At 39.2% G+C, this 15,030-nt stretch overlaps 3 protein-coding genes across 7 annotated transcripts in view; 1 reads left to right on the top strand and 2 right to left on the bottom strand.

The window, feature by feature from the left end:
* Window positions 1-795, bottom strand: part of slc35f1 (solute carrier family 35 member F1) — a 43,879-nt gene extending 43,084 nt beyond the window's left edge. Inside the window, exon 1 of the mRNA XM_061811936.1 lies at window positions 683-795. Coding sequence (XP_061667920.1) covers window positions 683-780 — 98 coding nt within the window. The 5' untranslated portion in view covers window positions 781-795. The remainder of the gene's footprint in view (window positions 1-682) is intronic.
* LOC133496394 (general transcription factor II-I repeat domain-containing protein 2-like) overlaps window positions 1-8,566 on the top strand; it is a 56,740-nt gene extending 48,174 nt beyond the window's left edge. The window contains exon 3 of the mRNA XM_061811932.1: window positions 7,930-8,566. Coding sequence (XP_061667916.1) covers window positions 7,930-7,979 — 50 coding nt within the window. The 3' untranslated portion in view covers window positions 7,980-8,566. The remainder of the gene's footprint in view (window positions 1-7,929) is intronic.
* Window positions 5,013-15,030, bottom strand: part of nus1 (NUS1 dehydrodolichyl diphosphate synthase subunit) — a 38,543-nt gene continuing 28,525 nt past the window's right edge. For 2 of the 5 annotated variants that reach the window (XM_061811941.1, XM_061811937.1), the window contains 2 exons: window positions 14,598-14,697; window positions 5,013-5,714 (listed from right to left, as the gene is read on the bottom strand). In XM_061811941.1, the coding sequence (XP_061667925.1) occupies window positions 5,624-5,714; window positions 14,598-14,697 (191 nt within the window). In that variant the 3' untranslated portion in view covers window positions 5,013-5,623. Of the gene's footprint in view, window positions 5,715-13,706; window positions 13,777-14,597; window positions 14,698-15,030 lie in introns of all 5 variants that reach the window. The other 3 variants (XM_061811940.1, XM_061811939.1, XM_061811942.1) reach the window with 3 other exon arrangements.

Below are 15,030 nucleotides of genomic sequence, written 5' to 3'. Positions count from 1 at the left end.
TGAAATTTCAATGTCAATAGCAACTTTTGAAATATTTTTTCGAGAAAAATGGTGACGAGTTAAATACTTATCCCAGCCGCTATATACACTTGTTTGAAGGGCAACACGTAATTTTTGCAACTCATTATTTTCATGAAGCGGTTTGTCTTGTTGTTCAATATTTCAAATGGGCCACTACCATTTACTCAATAAGGATTGCCTTTCATTTTAAATCAATGACTTCCTGAAAAAACTTTAAGTGCGTCTGTTTCAGCCAGCCCGCGATTCTCTTTACAGTTAGAGATAAAATTATACAAAAAAATGTTCAGGATTAAAAAAAAAAAAAGCAAATGGTAAGAAAGTGGAGAATTGTGTCGCGTGTAGCCGTGCACGCGTACTCACACACGAGATTAAGCTCGTGTTCAGAAACGAAGTTTGCATGGCATGAAAGCCAGTGATGTGCTTTTTTGTTTAAATCAAAAGTTGCACATTGATACCCCAATCAGGCGAGACTGAGCGTGCAAAAGTGTGAGTCAACCAAACGCGCATTACGCGACGTGGCCCCGTTAACATCTGTTGCACAAACTGAACCTTTGCACTAAAAAAGACGTGACAGGTGATGCTCGATCTTGAAACAAAAGGAGCGTCAGCAGTGATGAGCAGGTGCCGGATGTGAAAAGATGCTAACGCGGTCTCGTCTTACCTGCTCAAGACCTTCCTGATCCGCTGGTACACGCTCGGTGCCGAGGTCCCCGTGTCTCTTGGAAGGCTCCCCACTGTGGACACGACGGAAATCATCATGACTCGGGAAAGAGAAGCGATCAGCACATTCCGCAACGTGGACGGAAGCAGAAGCGAGAAAAGATGGCCAATGCCCTCCAGGAGGAGGAAGAGGAGGCTCCTGTGCTCCGCGTTGTACGTTTGAAGCCTCGGGTGATGTCCAGGTGGACCCCAGTGGCTTCTAAAACGCCAAAGTGCCAAGCTTCAAAATCCGCAAAACAAACGCCAAAACCTGCGTGGATAGATTATTTGCGCCACAAGAGGGTGCCCCTTTACCCGGCGCCGCTTGTGGGAGATATATGTAACCGCCCAATAACACAAGGATGCCATCATACACGCCGTCTGTACCTAATTCAGTATATTTGGTACGCAGTTTTATCATTGCTATAAAATGCTTTGCATATTTCTAAATATACATTCTTCAAGCAGACGACTAACTTTTCGACTTGCACAATGTAGATGGATTGTACCCTTCTCCCATTTGTCAGCAAGAAACTTTGTGAAAACTAAATAAAAACTGTCAAATATTACTGTATGACGTTATTAATTAGGTTGTTGCATCCGTGCCATTTGTTATGCAATATACCTCCTGTGTGGGGCACAAAAATCTTTATCATTGAGTCTCGTTAAGTTTCATATGCATGTCCACTTGCTCCTCTTCATTCCAAAAGATAAGAGCAAGTCTTGGGACACAATTCCTGTGCCCTGATCTTACTGGGCACGATGTATGCAGCACTTCATATTATGTGTTCAGCGCCATGTGAAAATTCTAGTTTTCAGAGAAAACAAAAGGCAGACTCAGTCTTGTCGACGTTTGCTCACTGCAAGAGTGATCAAATGTGACGTATGATGAATCATCTCTTAAGGTTTCATCATACCAAGATATTTTGGCTGACTGTTACAGATTTTCTTCAGAACTCAGCTTCAGTTGGACTTTGATGTTCTGTTAAAGGAAATTGTTTTTTTAATAGATGACGACCAATTCCAAAATGATGACGAACCCTCACATGAGTCTTAACTTGATACATCATGGCCAGTTCTGCAGCAAATTAAGTCTATTCCAGGGGAGATCAGACTACTCCAAATGACAGCTACGACTGTTTTTGCACCGAGGTTATAGAATTATTACTAATTTTTTTTTAAAAGTCAATTATTTTGTACAGACTTAGTAACCCAGATGTTCTCAAAACCCTGAGATGCTTTTGAAATGACAGTACATTCATATAAAAATTATTAGTATCCCTCCGAGAAAAAAAAAAGTAATCATTTGACATTGATAAAGTAATACAAAAAAGGTCGCCGATGCCATTGTGGTACACGCGCTTGACTGGTGTGGGTAGAGTGGGATCAATTCCCACTCAGTCATAATGTTGATATGTGCCCTGCGACTGATTGGTGACCTGGTCAGGGTGTCTGCCTTTTGCTCAGTGTCAGCTAGGATAGGCTCCAGGTCTCACAGAACTCTTGTGAGGATAAGTGGTTTGGGCGTGGCACTGGGATAATACAAAATGTACTCAAATCTAAGCAAGTAAAAATCTGATATTGCTTTTGAAATATGTTCAATTATTTCAAGGGCCAGAGAATTTGTTTCAGATCATTCCACATAAGACCAATAAGATTTAGATTAGTGCTCATCGATAGCCATGTCAGAATAGTTCATTGTTTTTCTGTTAGCCACTGTTGAGGTTTGTAATTGTTTTGAGTCATTAGCCTGTTACAAGACTCAAAGTTTTTTCCACCCCCTCCAAAAAAAAAAGTTTTCAATTATATTAAACTATTATGATTATTCATTATAAATTATATTGGCACAAAAGAAAAAAAAATACTTATATTAAACTAAAACACTTTTCAAATGGCAAACGCCAAAGAAAAAAAAAAAAACAAAACCCCTTTCTGACCCTCTGTGAAAAAGTAATAGCCCCCTGTACATAACAGGTTGTGCCAACCTTGGTAGCAATAACTGGCATTTGTGATAATTAGTGACGAGTCTTTCACATCGCTCTGTGGAGGAACTGGTCCCACTCTTTGCAGAATTGTTTCAAATCGGCATATAGGAGGGCTTTCTAAAATGAACTGCCTATCCGTGACATCATCACACCACAACATCCCAATTGGATTGAAATCAGGGCTTTCACTTGGCCACTCCAAAACCTTTTTTTTTTTTTTTTTTTGAGCCATTCAGAGGTGGACGTTTTGGTGTGTTTTGGATCATTGTCCTGCTGCATGATCCAAGAGTCCTTGAGTTTGAGGGGAGAAACTGATGGCGACACTTTCCAGAAATCACAGAAGGTTGTCCTGGTCTTGAGGCAGCAAAGCAGTCCAAGATGACAATGACAGCAGCATGCTATCATTAAATGCTGTGCCATATTCACGTCAGATGTAATGGGCCCCACACCTTCCAAAAAGTTATATTTTTGACTCGTCAGTCGCCAGAATGTTTCTCCAAAAGTCTTGACAAGATGATTTCTGGCAAATGTGAGAAAGAGCTTTAGCATTCTTTCCTCACAGAGGGGTTCTCGCCTGGGAACTCTCCAATGGATGCCATTCCCCCCCAGTGTCTTTCTAATGGTAGAGTCATGCACACTAACCTTAAATGAGGGCAGCGAGGCCTGCAGATCTTTGGATGTCATTAGAGGTTTTGTTGTGACCTCCTGGATGAGTTGTCATCGCACTCTTGGAATAATTTTAGTTGGTCATCCAGTCCTGTGAAGGTTTGCCTCTGTTCCTAGTCAATCTCAATTTGTGGATAATGGCTCTGCCAGTGGTTCGGAAATGGCTTTGTAACCTTTTCCAGAACAACAGAATTTAAATAACAATTATTCTAATTTCTTGTTGAATTTCTTTGGAGTATGGCATGATGCATTGGTTCTTGAGATCTTGTAGCCTACTTCTCAGCTTCTGACATTCTATTTAAGAGCTCAACAAGTATGGTGGTAATCAGGTTTGGGTGTGGCTTGAGAAATTGAATTCACCTTTCCCAAATTAGTGGTTAGTCACAGTGGCTTTGTGATATAACAAAGGAGGTGGGGTTGATTGCGAATTACATTTTCAGAGGGTCAGAATTGATTGGATTTCTTTTGACTTAATTGACTTATTTGAAAACTGCATTTTGTATTTCATTTGATAGTCTCTGAGTGATATTAAAATTGGTTTGATGGTTTGAATGTGATAGATATGCAAATAATCAGGTAGAGGACAAATACTTTTTCATAGCTCAGTACCTTAACCTTAGAGTTAAACTTCCACTTCTTTGGATGTTGCTCCAGCCTCTGTGGTTACCTTGGAGATTAACCATCTGTTATATTTCTTTCCACATTCCTCTTGCAGACACTTTAAGGGAGGCTGACTACATTCTTATGGACTTTAAGCTTCTTAGAAACACAATGTGTAAACATAGTCAAGAAATAAATTGAACATGCATTTCTATAACTTTCTATTTGATCTCCTGAGATATCTCCTTGACTGTCTGTGGCACCATGTCCAATGTTGTACACACAATGCATCCAAACAGTAGAGACGACTTGTTACCCTTTAAATACAGACTGATTACAAGTTTGGGGATGTAAGTTAGAGGACACACCTTAGTTTAATATTAAGCTACGGATAAATGATTTATATTTTGTAGGAGAACCATAATTTTTGTCCAATGACCGTTGTTTTTGTCATGCCAAAAAATGTCTTCATATATACCCACTACCCTCACATTTTCATGTCACCTGTGGTTACTCAAACTCATCTATAAATAAAATCGAGTTAAGCTGCGTATCTACTATCTTCTGAGTTCCATACTGTTTTTTTTTCTTAAACTGAGATATCAAACCTCACCAAGATTTTCAAGCAAATCTAGACACCTACTAGCCACGTGACACCAAACCCATTTTCCTGGGGGTGGGTCGTTTAAAAACAATTCTGTGGTAATTTATCAGGTGGACTTTCAAACAAAATTAACTGCTCAGCTGTGGTCTCAAACCAAATTTGCGTTTTGAGAGAGCAAAATCACGGGGGCTAATAATTTTAATCATCTCAGTTTTCACTATATAGTTCAAAGAGAAATATTTAATCCTAAAAGTGTACTAAAGGCGCCACAACATTGATGCTTGTCACCATACAATTTTGTGAATATTGGACTATACTTCAGGGAAACATCCAATATCATTGACAATGGTAAATTTTCTCAAAGTGTTTATAATTGCCAGCCAGTCCAACGGGTTATTGGTCAACATGTTGAGGAAGGGACAAGCAAAAACAAGCAATAAAAAAAAAGTGAATTTCTTTATTACATAGGCCTGGTCATTCAATGTGGAGCCTTAAATCTGGAGAAACATACTTTGACACAGTGACAGAGCTGGGACACATACGGAGCCACATGAACTTATATTTACACAATGAATCACTTTCTGTATCAGAAATACTTCCTCTCATATTTTGAATATTTATGAATTTCTCTCTAAAATTAAGCCAGATTTCAGCAGTGTGGCACAAAGCCTGGTTTCATATTAATCTGCTGCAGCTGCTGAGTGAAGTCCTTGGTGGTAAACAGCAGCTGGAGACTGAGGACAGACTGTCCTCTCATCATGTTTGTATGTGTCATGAAGAGCTATTTTCTCTGGCTCAAAGAACATGTTGCAGAGGTCCTGGAATTTCAGTTTATTGTAGTATGAGAGCTGTTGGCAGGAAATGAGCGGTCCAGTTCTGACTTCAGCCTTTGTCCACTGTCTCAGTGACCCAGGAGAAGCCTTGAGTGAGGGACAGATGGGGTTCAAGTCATCACAGAGGCATGAAGGGTCTTACCCTACCCTCCTTGACTTGACCGTGTGAACCCCTGACCTCATCTTTTGTTATAAACTTGAGACCAGCCTGGACGTCACTGGCCCAGGCGTTGCTGACATTCGCCATACCGCTGCAGGGCACCCCATAAGTCCTCATAAGAGATGTTTCTGTGTGATGGCAAGGAGCTGATAAACAAAGACCAATACTTAGAACACTGGAAAACATATGCAGAAAAAGTTCACAAGTATATGCAATGCAATATGCAAGTATTAATACTTTTATATTAAATAAGCTATAATTGATGTGTAGATTTTTTTTGCTGTAATTTAAGGGGTTTCTCCAAACATGGCATTTACTGTTAAGGAATTACAGCCATTTTATACATAATTTGTGTATTATTTGGAGCAAGGACCAAAGTAAACAAAATCATATCAATGAAAATGTAAGCCCAATTAACAATAATTGACTGGATTTTTTTAGTTTGTAGTTTAAATATTTTTTTAAAGGCTGTCATTTTTTTTAATGTCATTGTTGAATGCAGAGAGCTGTGACTGGATTTCTTAGTTTGGAAAGGGACCCACCACGAAACATTTTTAAACGGTTCTAAAACATGTCTGGATGATCTACAATTAGCTGAAGCAAAGTCTGCCATTGACTTTACAAACTCAAAAACTATTTTGTCCAAACTTTTTTTGTTTCTAGCATTTACCAATCCTTTGAATCACTAAACTAATATTTAGTTGCATGTCCAGTTATTCAAGACCTGTCTCTTACATTAGTGTGGCATGGTCAACCAACCTGTGGCTCATTTCAGCTATTCCACTAAAAACTTCCTTAACGACATCCCATAATTCATTTACATTTCTGGGTTTTGCTTCTGAAACAGCATTTTTGATGCCACCTAACAAGTTCTCCGTTGGATTAAGGTCCGGGGATTGGGCTAGCCACTTCATTAAGTTTGTTGGTTTGGAACCAAGACTTTGGATGTTTACTAGTGTGCTTGGGTCATTGTTTTGTTGAAATACCCATTTCAAGGGCATGTCCTCTTCAGCACAAGCAACGTGACCTCAAGTATTTCGACATATGCAAACCAATCCATGATCCCTGGTAAGCGATAAATGGGCCGAAGACCATAGTAGGAGAAACATGCCCATATCATGATGTTTCCACCACCATGCTTCACTGTGGCTTGAATTCAGAGTTGTGGGGTCATCTCACAAAGTGTCTGCAACCCCTGGACCCAAAAACAAACATTTTTACTCAGCAGTACACAAAATGTTCCTCCATTTCAAATTGTAACCTCTTTTGCACCTGCCCCCCCACCCAAACAGAGCGACTTTGCAGCGATTCTTGTAAATGGATTAACTTCACACATATGTCGTCACACTGTCAGTACTTACAGGTAACTCTAACCTATTTTTAATCATCTGGAGCTGATGAGTGGCTGAGCCTTTGCCATTCTGGTTATTCTACGATGCATTTTGATGGTTGTCTTACATTGTCTGCCATGTGTCTCTGGTTTTGCTCTCCATTTTAGGGCATTAGCGATCATTTTAGCTGAATAACTGTTTTTGTGCACCGCTTTATAAGGTTTCACCTGTCCAACCAAACTTTAAATGAAAATTCTTCTGTACAGTGTTGAACGAATCATTTTTCTCAGGTTTTCAAGGATGAACACATGTTCAACAGGTGCTGGCTTCATCCTTAAATAGGGGCGACCTGATTCACACCTGTTTTTCACAAAATTAATGACATGATTGATTGAATGACACACTGCTATTTTTTGAACACACCCAACTGCACATCCTTAAGAGTGTGTATATGATGAATGCCGGGTCTTGTTGGTTTTCTGAGAATCTACTGCACCTCCTGGCACCTGTTTGACGTAGCAATAAAAAATATACTGAAAACGTGGAAAAATCTTGTCATATTGGACTTATTTAGAACACTACTGTATATAATGACAATTGCAACTATGAAATGCTTTAATATAAAGCACCCCTTTGACACACACCATACTACGTTTGGATGAAAATATTCTGCGGGGGAAAGCAAGAAGAAAGCAATGTCAAGAGCTACTGCTCAGAGTTCAAGCAAGTCAGCAGGAACTCCATGCTTGGACTCAACAGGGTGACTGAAATTTAGATTTGCTTTGTTGGTGCTTCAGCCGTTGTACAAAACTAAAAGCCATTCAGTTTGCCCAAACATTCATATTTGCTGTTTCCAAATTAAATTTAAAGAACTTTTCACAAAAAGACAAGATAAATGAATAAAAGACATATCTCTGTCGGCAAGAACTGTTTATGATTGTGACATCATGATGGCAAATCAAATTAAGACAACGTAAAAGAAAGACAAATGACGCACCATTCTTTTATCTCTGTTTGGATGATTCAACAGACCAGCCATATATCCCTCTTCAACGTGATTGCAAGGTCTGCTGTCAGTGAAACTATTTGTGAGGAAAGTCTTGCTGTTTTGCCGATGGAAGGGACACCAAAATGAGAGGGTTTGTCTTTTACGGAGTTCACAAATTCTCCTGATGGATAAACTTTCGGTGTGCACAGATGGTGCTCATTACATGTTGGGGAAAAACAGGATACATAGCGCTTCTTTTTCACCAAGAAAAGTGGCCCATCCTGAATTTTCACTGCATCCTACATGAGGTGGCACTTTGCAGATGTGTGATGAGCTTGTTGAATTGTCGCTGATCATTCAGGTGATCAAATTTATTGCTGCAAGAGCTTTAAAGGAAAATTCCGGTGGTTTGGATGAACAATGTATCCAATAGGTCGTGTAATATGTACTGTATCTTGAAATTGTGATGTTAATCCTCTTTCATTTAATGATGTTTTCAGAAGACTTATCGATAATTACACATTTTCAGGAGCGCCACCATTTTGGCGAGTCACATGACCTACGTCCGTGGATGTGACTTATTACGTGCAACACCAAAGGCTTGATTACGATGAGGCAATTATGGCCAGCGCTGATTTGTCTTATTTATCCTCATTTGATGAAGAAAGAGCAGAATAGGTTGCTCAGAAAGACGGAGGAACACTTCCATACAGATTTGAACCTGTGGCTTTAAATGTAGAATTTTTGGATGGTTCTTCAGATGGGAATGACGTGAAGTCTGACGAGCAAGCTCCAGCTGCGGGCCACTCGTGAGCTCCAGTAGTGAGCCGCGAGCGAGCTCTGGCTGCAAGTGAACTCCGGCAGCGCTCCGCGAGCGAGCTCTGGCGGGTGGGCCCCAAGCAAGCTCTGGCGGCCGGCCGAGCTGGGCCCCGCTCCAAGAGCTCGCTCGTCAGACTCCGTGTCATTTCCATCTGAAGAACCATCTGAAAATTCTACATTATTTACAGCCACAGGTTCAAACCTGTATGGAAGTATTCCTCCGTCTTCCCGATACTCTATTTCTCCATCAGATGAAGATAAATCCGAGAAATCAGCGCTGGCCATAACTGTGTCCCATTGTAATCGAGCCTTTGGTGCGGCACGTAATACGCCACATCCGTGCAGGCAGGCCATGTGACTGGCCAAAATAAAAATGAATTGTATTTACTAATTGTAATTGCCATTAAATGAGAGCGGATTAACATCACATTTTCAAGATACAGTAGATATTACATGACCTATTGGATACATTGTTAAACCAAACCACCGGAATTTCCCTTTAAATGATTGCCAGTTTAAAATACTGCTGCATGAACAGAATATTTACCATAATTTCTCGAGTATAATGCATCCTGAAGTGTGCATAATGTGCACTCGCAAAGTTGATCTTGAAAAAAAACCCCCCCAAAAAAAAAAAAAAAAAAAAAAACAGGAAAACCCTTCTACTACTGTAAAATGCGCACCACCGATTTGCTGCTACCCATATGCTCAAAATATTAGGAATTATCTGTATTTCTATATTGCTAGGTTTGTACTTTGTAGTTGTATTGCTTTTTAAAAAATTGTCTGTACAACAATCATTAATAATAATCTTTGTGCATGTGCTGATGTAGCGGTAATTTGTATCTCAGGACAGACCACAGGACAGACTAGTCCTGGTCCCTGTAATTGTCAGAACAGAATCCCTCAACCAACTAAAATAAATTCTCAATGATGGGATAACATTTTTATTAATACTGTTAACAGTCAAACTATTTAACACTGTTCAACTAAACATTTTTTGATTTACACATTTGTGCATAAAACGTAATAGTCATAGTGCAGTTTATCCACTACATTACACATCTTTGGCCAAGACTTCAAAAGAAACATCTGACTCATCTCCAATCTGAAAAATAGCTATAGTAGCAACCTTTGGTGCATCACTGTCGAACTCATCGACGACTTTGTCCAGTTCCATTGCCCCCTGTATTGAATCATGAACATCCCATATTGCTCCCACTGCATGTCATCCTCTGTGCCATCCATGGCGTTTGTGAGGAAGCATCTTTTGAATACCAAGCGTTCGAGTTCCCTCCATCCGACTCCAATCTGAAGCAGCTTTCATTATGGCATCTTGTGTCTATCAAAACAACATGAGCTCAAACTACGTAGAAGTAGAAATAGCGTAATGGGCACATAAAAAAAAGCGAGCATTTCAATTGTGTGCGTCCTCCCGTGTTTTTTAAAATGTGCCCATTACAACGGTACTACGTAGTTTGAGCTCACATTGTTTTGATACCGATCTCAAGCCATTGAGCCCTCATTCTTTTGAAGTGCCCAACTGCTTCCTGGTTGGTTGAGTCATCGGCAGGAGTGATGACATTTCTTTTAAGAGCAGGTGCACAACTAGCCTTTGTAGTCAACATTTTTTGTCTTAGTTTACGTTAAAACAAACTCATGGGCAGTCGTTTCTGATGTTTGGTGCAGTGGCAATAAATGCCCTATGCTAACACTCATAAAAGGGCAAGCTCCCATGACGTGGTCAGAGTTCAGGTTGGTGGCGCACATTACTGTAATATATATATATATATATATATATATATATATATATATATATATATTACGGTAATGTGCGTATGTGTGTATATATATAACAAGACAATGAATATCATATTGAAATGTATGTGTATTTTTTCAACCACCCTATGTACCTGTATACGACTATAAAATATGGTTGTATTTTTTTATTTTTCATCCATACCTAAATATAATGTGCTCTATTGACTTTTTGAAAATGTTTTTGGAAAAATGTGCGCAGTATTTTCAAGAAATTACAGTATAATGGTCTACTTCTGCACAGCAACATGTGTTTGTTGCCAAGAGAGAAGGTGCTTAGCAGTTTCGCAGCTTGTCGGAGTGAAATCCAGACTTTTCTTGAAATGAAAAACTTCCGCATCCTGGGTTAGCTCACTAACACTGAGTGGCACCTGAAATTGTACTATCCTGTGGAGTATGAATGAACATCTTAATCAGCTCATTGTCAAAATGAAAGACCACTCATTTTTTTTAAGTTCATCTCTCATCCACACAAGTTTGCATTGGAAAGCGCTGACTTGAGTTACATCTCTGGTGTCTACATCAGAGATTTTGAGCTACGAGCTGTTGACCGGGGTGAATTGACGTGGGTGAATAAATTAAAGTCACTGAATTAATATTTGGAAAGATCTGTGAGCATTGACAGCGAGCCAACACAAGTGGGGAGAAATGAAAAAATTTCAACTTGCAGACCAGCTGATTGTGAAAACTTGGAACTTCCTGTCACATACCACACACTGCGGCGTGTGAGTATTGCTGTACTGAGAATATTTGGCTCGATATATACAGTGCCTTGTGAACGTATTCGGCCCCCTTAAACTCTTCAACCTTTCACCACATTTCAGGCTTCAAACAAAGATATAAAATTGAAAATTTTTTGTCAAGAATCAACAAGTAGGACACAATCGTGAAGTGGAATGAAATTTATTGGATATTTTAACAAATCTGAAACCTGAAAAGTTCTTCCACGTTTGGTGTCTTTCCCAGGTGGTTTGTAGCACACTACAAACAAGACTTTTTATGGATATCTTTGAGAAATGGCTTGCTTCTTGCCACTCTTCCATAAAGGCCAGATTTGCGCAGTGTACGACTGATTGTTGTCCTATGGACAGACTCTCCCACCTCAGCTGTAGATCTCTGCAGTTCATCCAGAGTGAGCATGGGCCTCTTGGCTGCATCTCTGATCAGTCTTCTTCTTGTTCGAGGTGAAGGTTTAGAAGGATGGCCGGGTCTTGGTAGATTTGCAGTGGTCTGATACTCCTTTCATTTCAAAATGATTGCTTGCAAAGAGCTCCTTGAGATGTTTAAAGCTTGGGAAATCTTTTTGTATCCAAATCCGGCTTTATACTTCTCCACAATAGTATCTCAGACCTGCCTGGTGTGTTCCTTGGTCTTCATGATGCTCTCTGTGCTTTAAACAGAACACTGAGACTATCACAGAGCAGGTGCATTTATATGGAGACTTGATTACATACAAATGGATACTATTTATGATCATCAGTCAACATTGGATCATTCAGAGATCCTCAATGAACTTCTGGAGTGAGTTTGCTGCACTGAAAGTACAGGGGCCGAATAATATTGCACGCCACACTAATAGGGTTTTTATTTGTTTACAGTTTACATTTATCCAATAAATTTTGTTCTGCTCCACGACTGTGTCCCACTTGTTAATTCTTGACAAGAAATTTTAATTTTATACCTTTATGTTTGAAGCCTGAAATGCGGCAAAAGTTTGAAAAGTTCAAGGGGGCCAATACTTTCACAAGACACTGTACACATTAAACATTAAGACCAACCTACTTTCACGTTTAACAGATGCAAGTCTAAATGCCTGCATGAAGATTAATCGAGCAATCTATGGAAAAACTTAAAAACCAGGGTTACAAAACCATGCAGCACCAGAATTCACATTCATGGTAAGAGGTACTTTTGACATCATTGGGTAGCAACAGCATAATGTGAGACATTGAGACAATTGTTGGTCTTACATAAAATACCCAAATACACCTATATTTAATTTTCAAAATATCGTATGGCTCTTTTGGAATTACATTTTTAAATATTTTATATTTATGGCTCTCTCGTCTTAAAAGGATCTCGGCTCCTGTTGTAGAGTCATCCGTAATGACATTGTGTGTCACCAGTGATGACATAACCTGAACCCCATATGTACTTTTAAAAATGTTTGGTGGCAGTTCCCCTTCCAAAGCAAGAAATTCAATATTAGCTCTCTTCTCCTGAAGGGTATCTAACAATGAGGTAATTTCCAGAACTCCTAACAAAAGGAGAAGAGGGTTAAGCTAAACCTTTTGTTTAAATAAACATTCAAACCCATATTTAAGGTACAAATCACGGACAAGTCAGGAAAACAAATTGGGCTGATTACTTGACTGATTCTCATATTTTCTACTGAGTTTAAACATTTTTGGAAGTAAATGACAGCCCAAAGTCCAGCCTGGGAAAAAAAAAAGACTCTTTAATAATTACCATTACTGACAATTCACAGTGAACAAATACTTGTTGACCAAACTGTAAATGGAAATCTTAAAGAACTATTAATCTGGTGCTATAGGCTGTGATTTAACTGCTATTGGTCACCACTCCACAAAAATCAAAGACAGTTTGTTGTGTGATTTACTACATTTACATCAAGTCCAAATGACAAGAAAGAACAGAAAATCAATTTAAAATTGTAATAAAAGTGTAGGAACAAGTAGAATACTGCATCTGAAAATATCAAACCAGGGGTCGGGAACCTATGGCTTGCGAGCCATATGTGGCTCTTTTAATAGTAGCATATAGCTCGCAGAGCCCTCATCACTACATACTGTACAAAGTCATTTCTGTCACGTAGGCAACGCAAATGAGGAGGGAGAGTTTGTCCTTATGGGCTTGCCGTAGTTTACCGTGGCAGTCGATCTGCACAGGAGCAGAAAGGTCGAACGCAGATCAGATTGCAACAACTAATTGTAGAAATGATCGCTCAAAGTAAAAAGGATGAGTTCTACAGTTTTTGACAAGACTGAACAGCCATTCATAGATGAGGGAGTGTGCCAAAGCATTCGTGCCCGATGTTGCCAATAAACTTTTCAACAACTTTTTGGAATAAGACAAGATAATCAAATGAATAAAAGAAATGACTTTCTCTACAGTACCATCATGATGGAAAATCAAAGTAAATTACGTTCACGGTCACTCACATTTGAAAAATGTACAAGTGTGGTCAGTCATGCCCGCAGATAAGTTACGGGTGTGGTCCACCTGTCATGCCTGCAGATATAAAGTTGCGGCTGAGTGTTTTGTTTGAAATTAAGAGTGTACCTCTTTAAGACCGGAGGGGGCGGTGTCAGGTAAACTAGGAAGTAGAAGAAGGCTGAGCAGCAGTTCGTTCCGTGTTAAAAAAAAAAACAAAAAAAGACGTCAGGCTGTTGTTAACTTAGAGGGCTCAGTTTACAGGGAACATTGGTCAAGACTACAAAAATAAGCGACATCTTTCAATATCTATGTATTTCTACTCGCAACAAATTTTACGCGCATGATTTTTCGTGTTTGACTGTGCCGATTTGTGAGTGCGATGGTGTGCGGGCGCGTACGCGCCTGTCAAATCACAGTGACTGCGTTCACAATTAACAGATGGAAGTCACAAGGCCATCATGAAGCTTAATCTAACGACATATAAAACAGACTCCAAAGCTATCTGCAAAACCATTGCAGCACCAGAAGTTGCATTAATGGTAATAAGTACTTTTGTCATCATTGGTAAGACTTCAGAGACTTATTGTAAAAGTGTTGGTCCTCCATAAATACACAAATACACCTGTATTTAGTTTTTAAAATATTGCACGGCTCTTTTGAAATTACATTTTAAAATATTTGACATTTATGGGTCTCTCATCTTAAAAGGTTCCCGACCCCTGTAAAAAACCATAACCCTATGGTTCCAATTGTTACATTAAATTACATTAAATATACCAAACATTGCAAAGACACTTTTTTATTGTATCTAATGAAGGGTCGAGGGAAAATTTGTGAGCTTCTTAATAAATGTCTTATTCAATTTATGATGGGGGCAAAAAAAAAAAAAAACTTACATGAATTCAGTGAGTCTGATGTGCCAGGGGAGGAAGCCTAGAGTGCTGTCAACAGGACCAAATTTCAAAACCATCTCTGGATCCGGAATATTCTTTGATTCTGAAACAACACGGTACAGGGAGTTTGTTATATTATCATCTTGGTTTGGTCCATCTATCCATTTTCTTTATGCTTATGTGGGGTCAGGTTGCGGGGGCAGGAGCTGAAGCAGGGAAGCCCAAACTTCCCTGACCCCTTCCTGGATGACTGAGCTAATGGCATGTTAAAGGCTTAAAGTAATTTAGTGTATAAATGTTTTTTTTTTTTGAAGACTCACGCTGTGTGTAAAAAAACTTTTAAAAAAAGATCATGTGATAGAACAATTATCCTGGTCACTTTGCAGAAAAAGAGCCTTAAATCATGTTTCCGGTTTGTTTTCTTTTTTTTTTTTTT

Source organism: Syngnathoides biaculeatus, chromosome 23, assembly GCF_019802595.1.
Source record: "Syngnathoides biaculeatus isolate LvHL_M chromosome 23, ASM1980259v1, whole genome shotgun sequence".
Lineage (NCBI taxonomy): Eukaryota > Metazoa > Chordata > Actinopteri > Syngnathiformes > Syngnathidae > Syngnathoides > Syngnathoides biaculeatus.
This window is presented reverse-complemented; position numbering and strand designations above follow the sequence as displayed.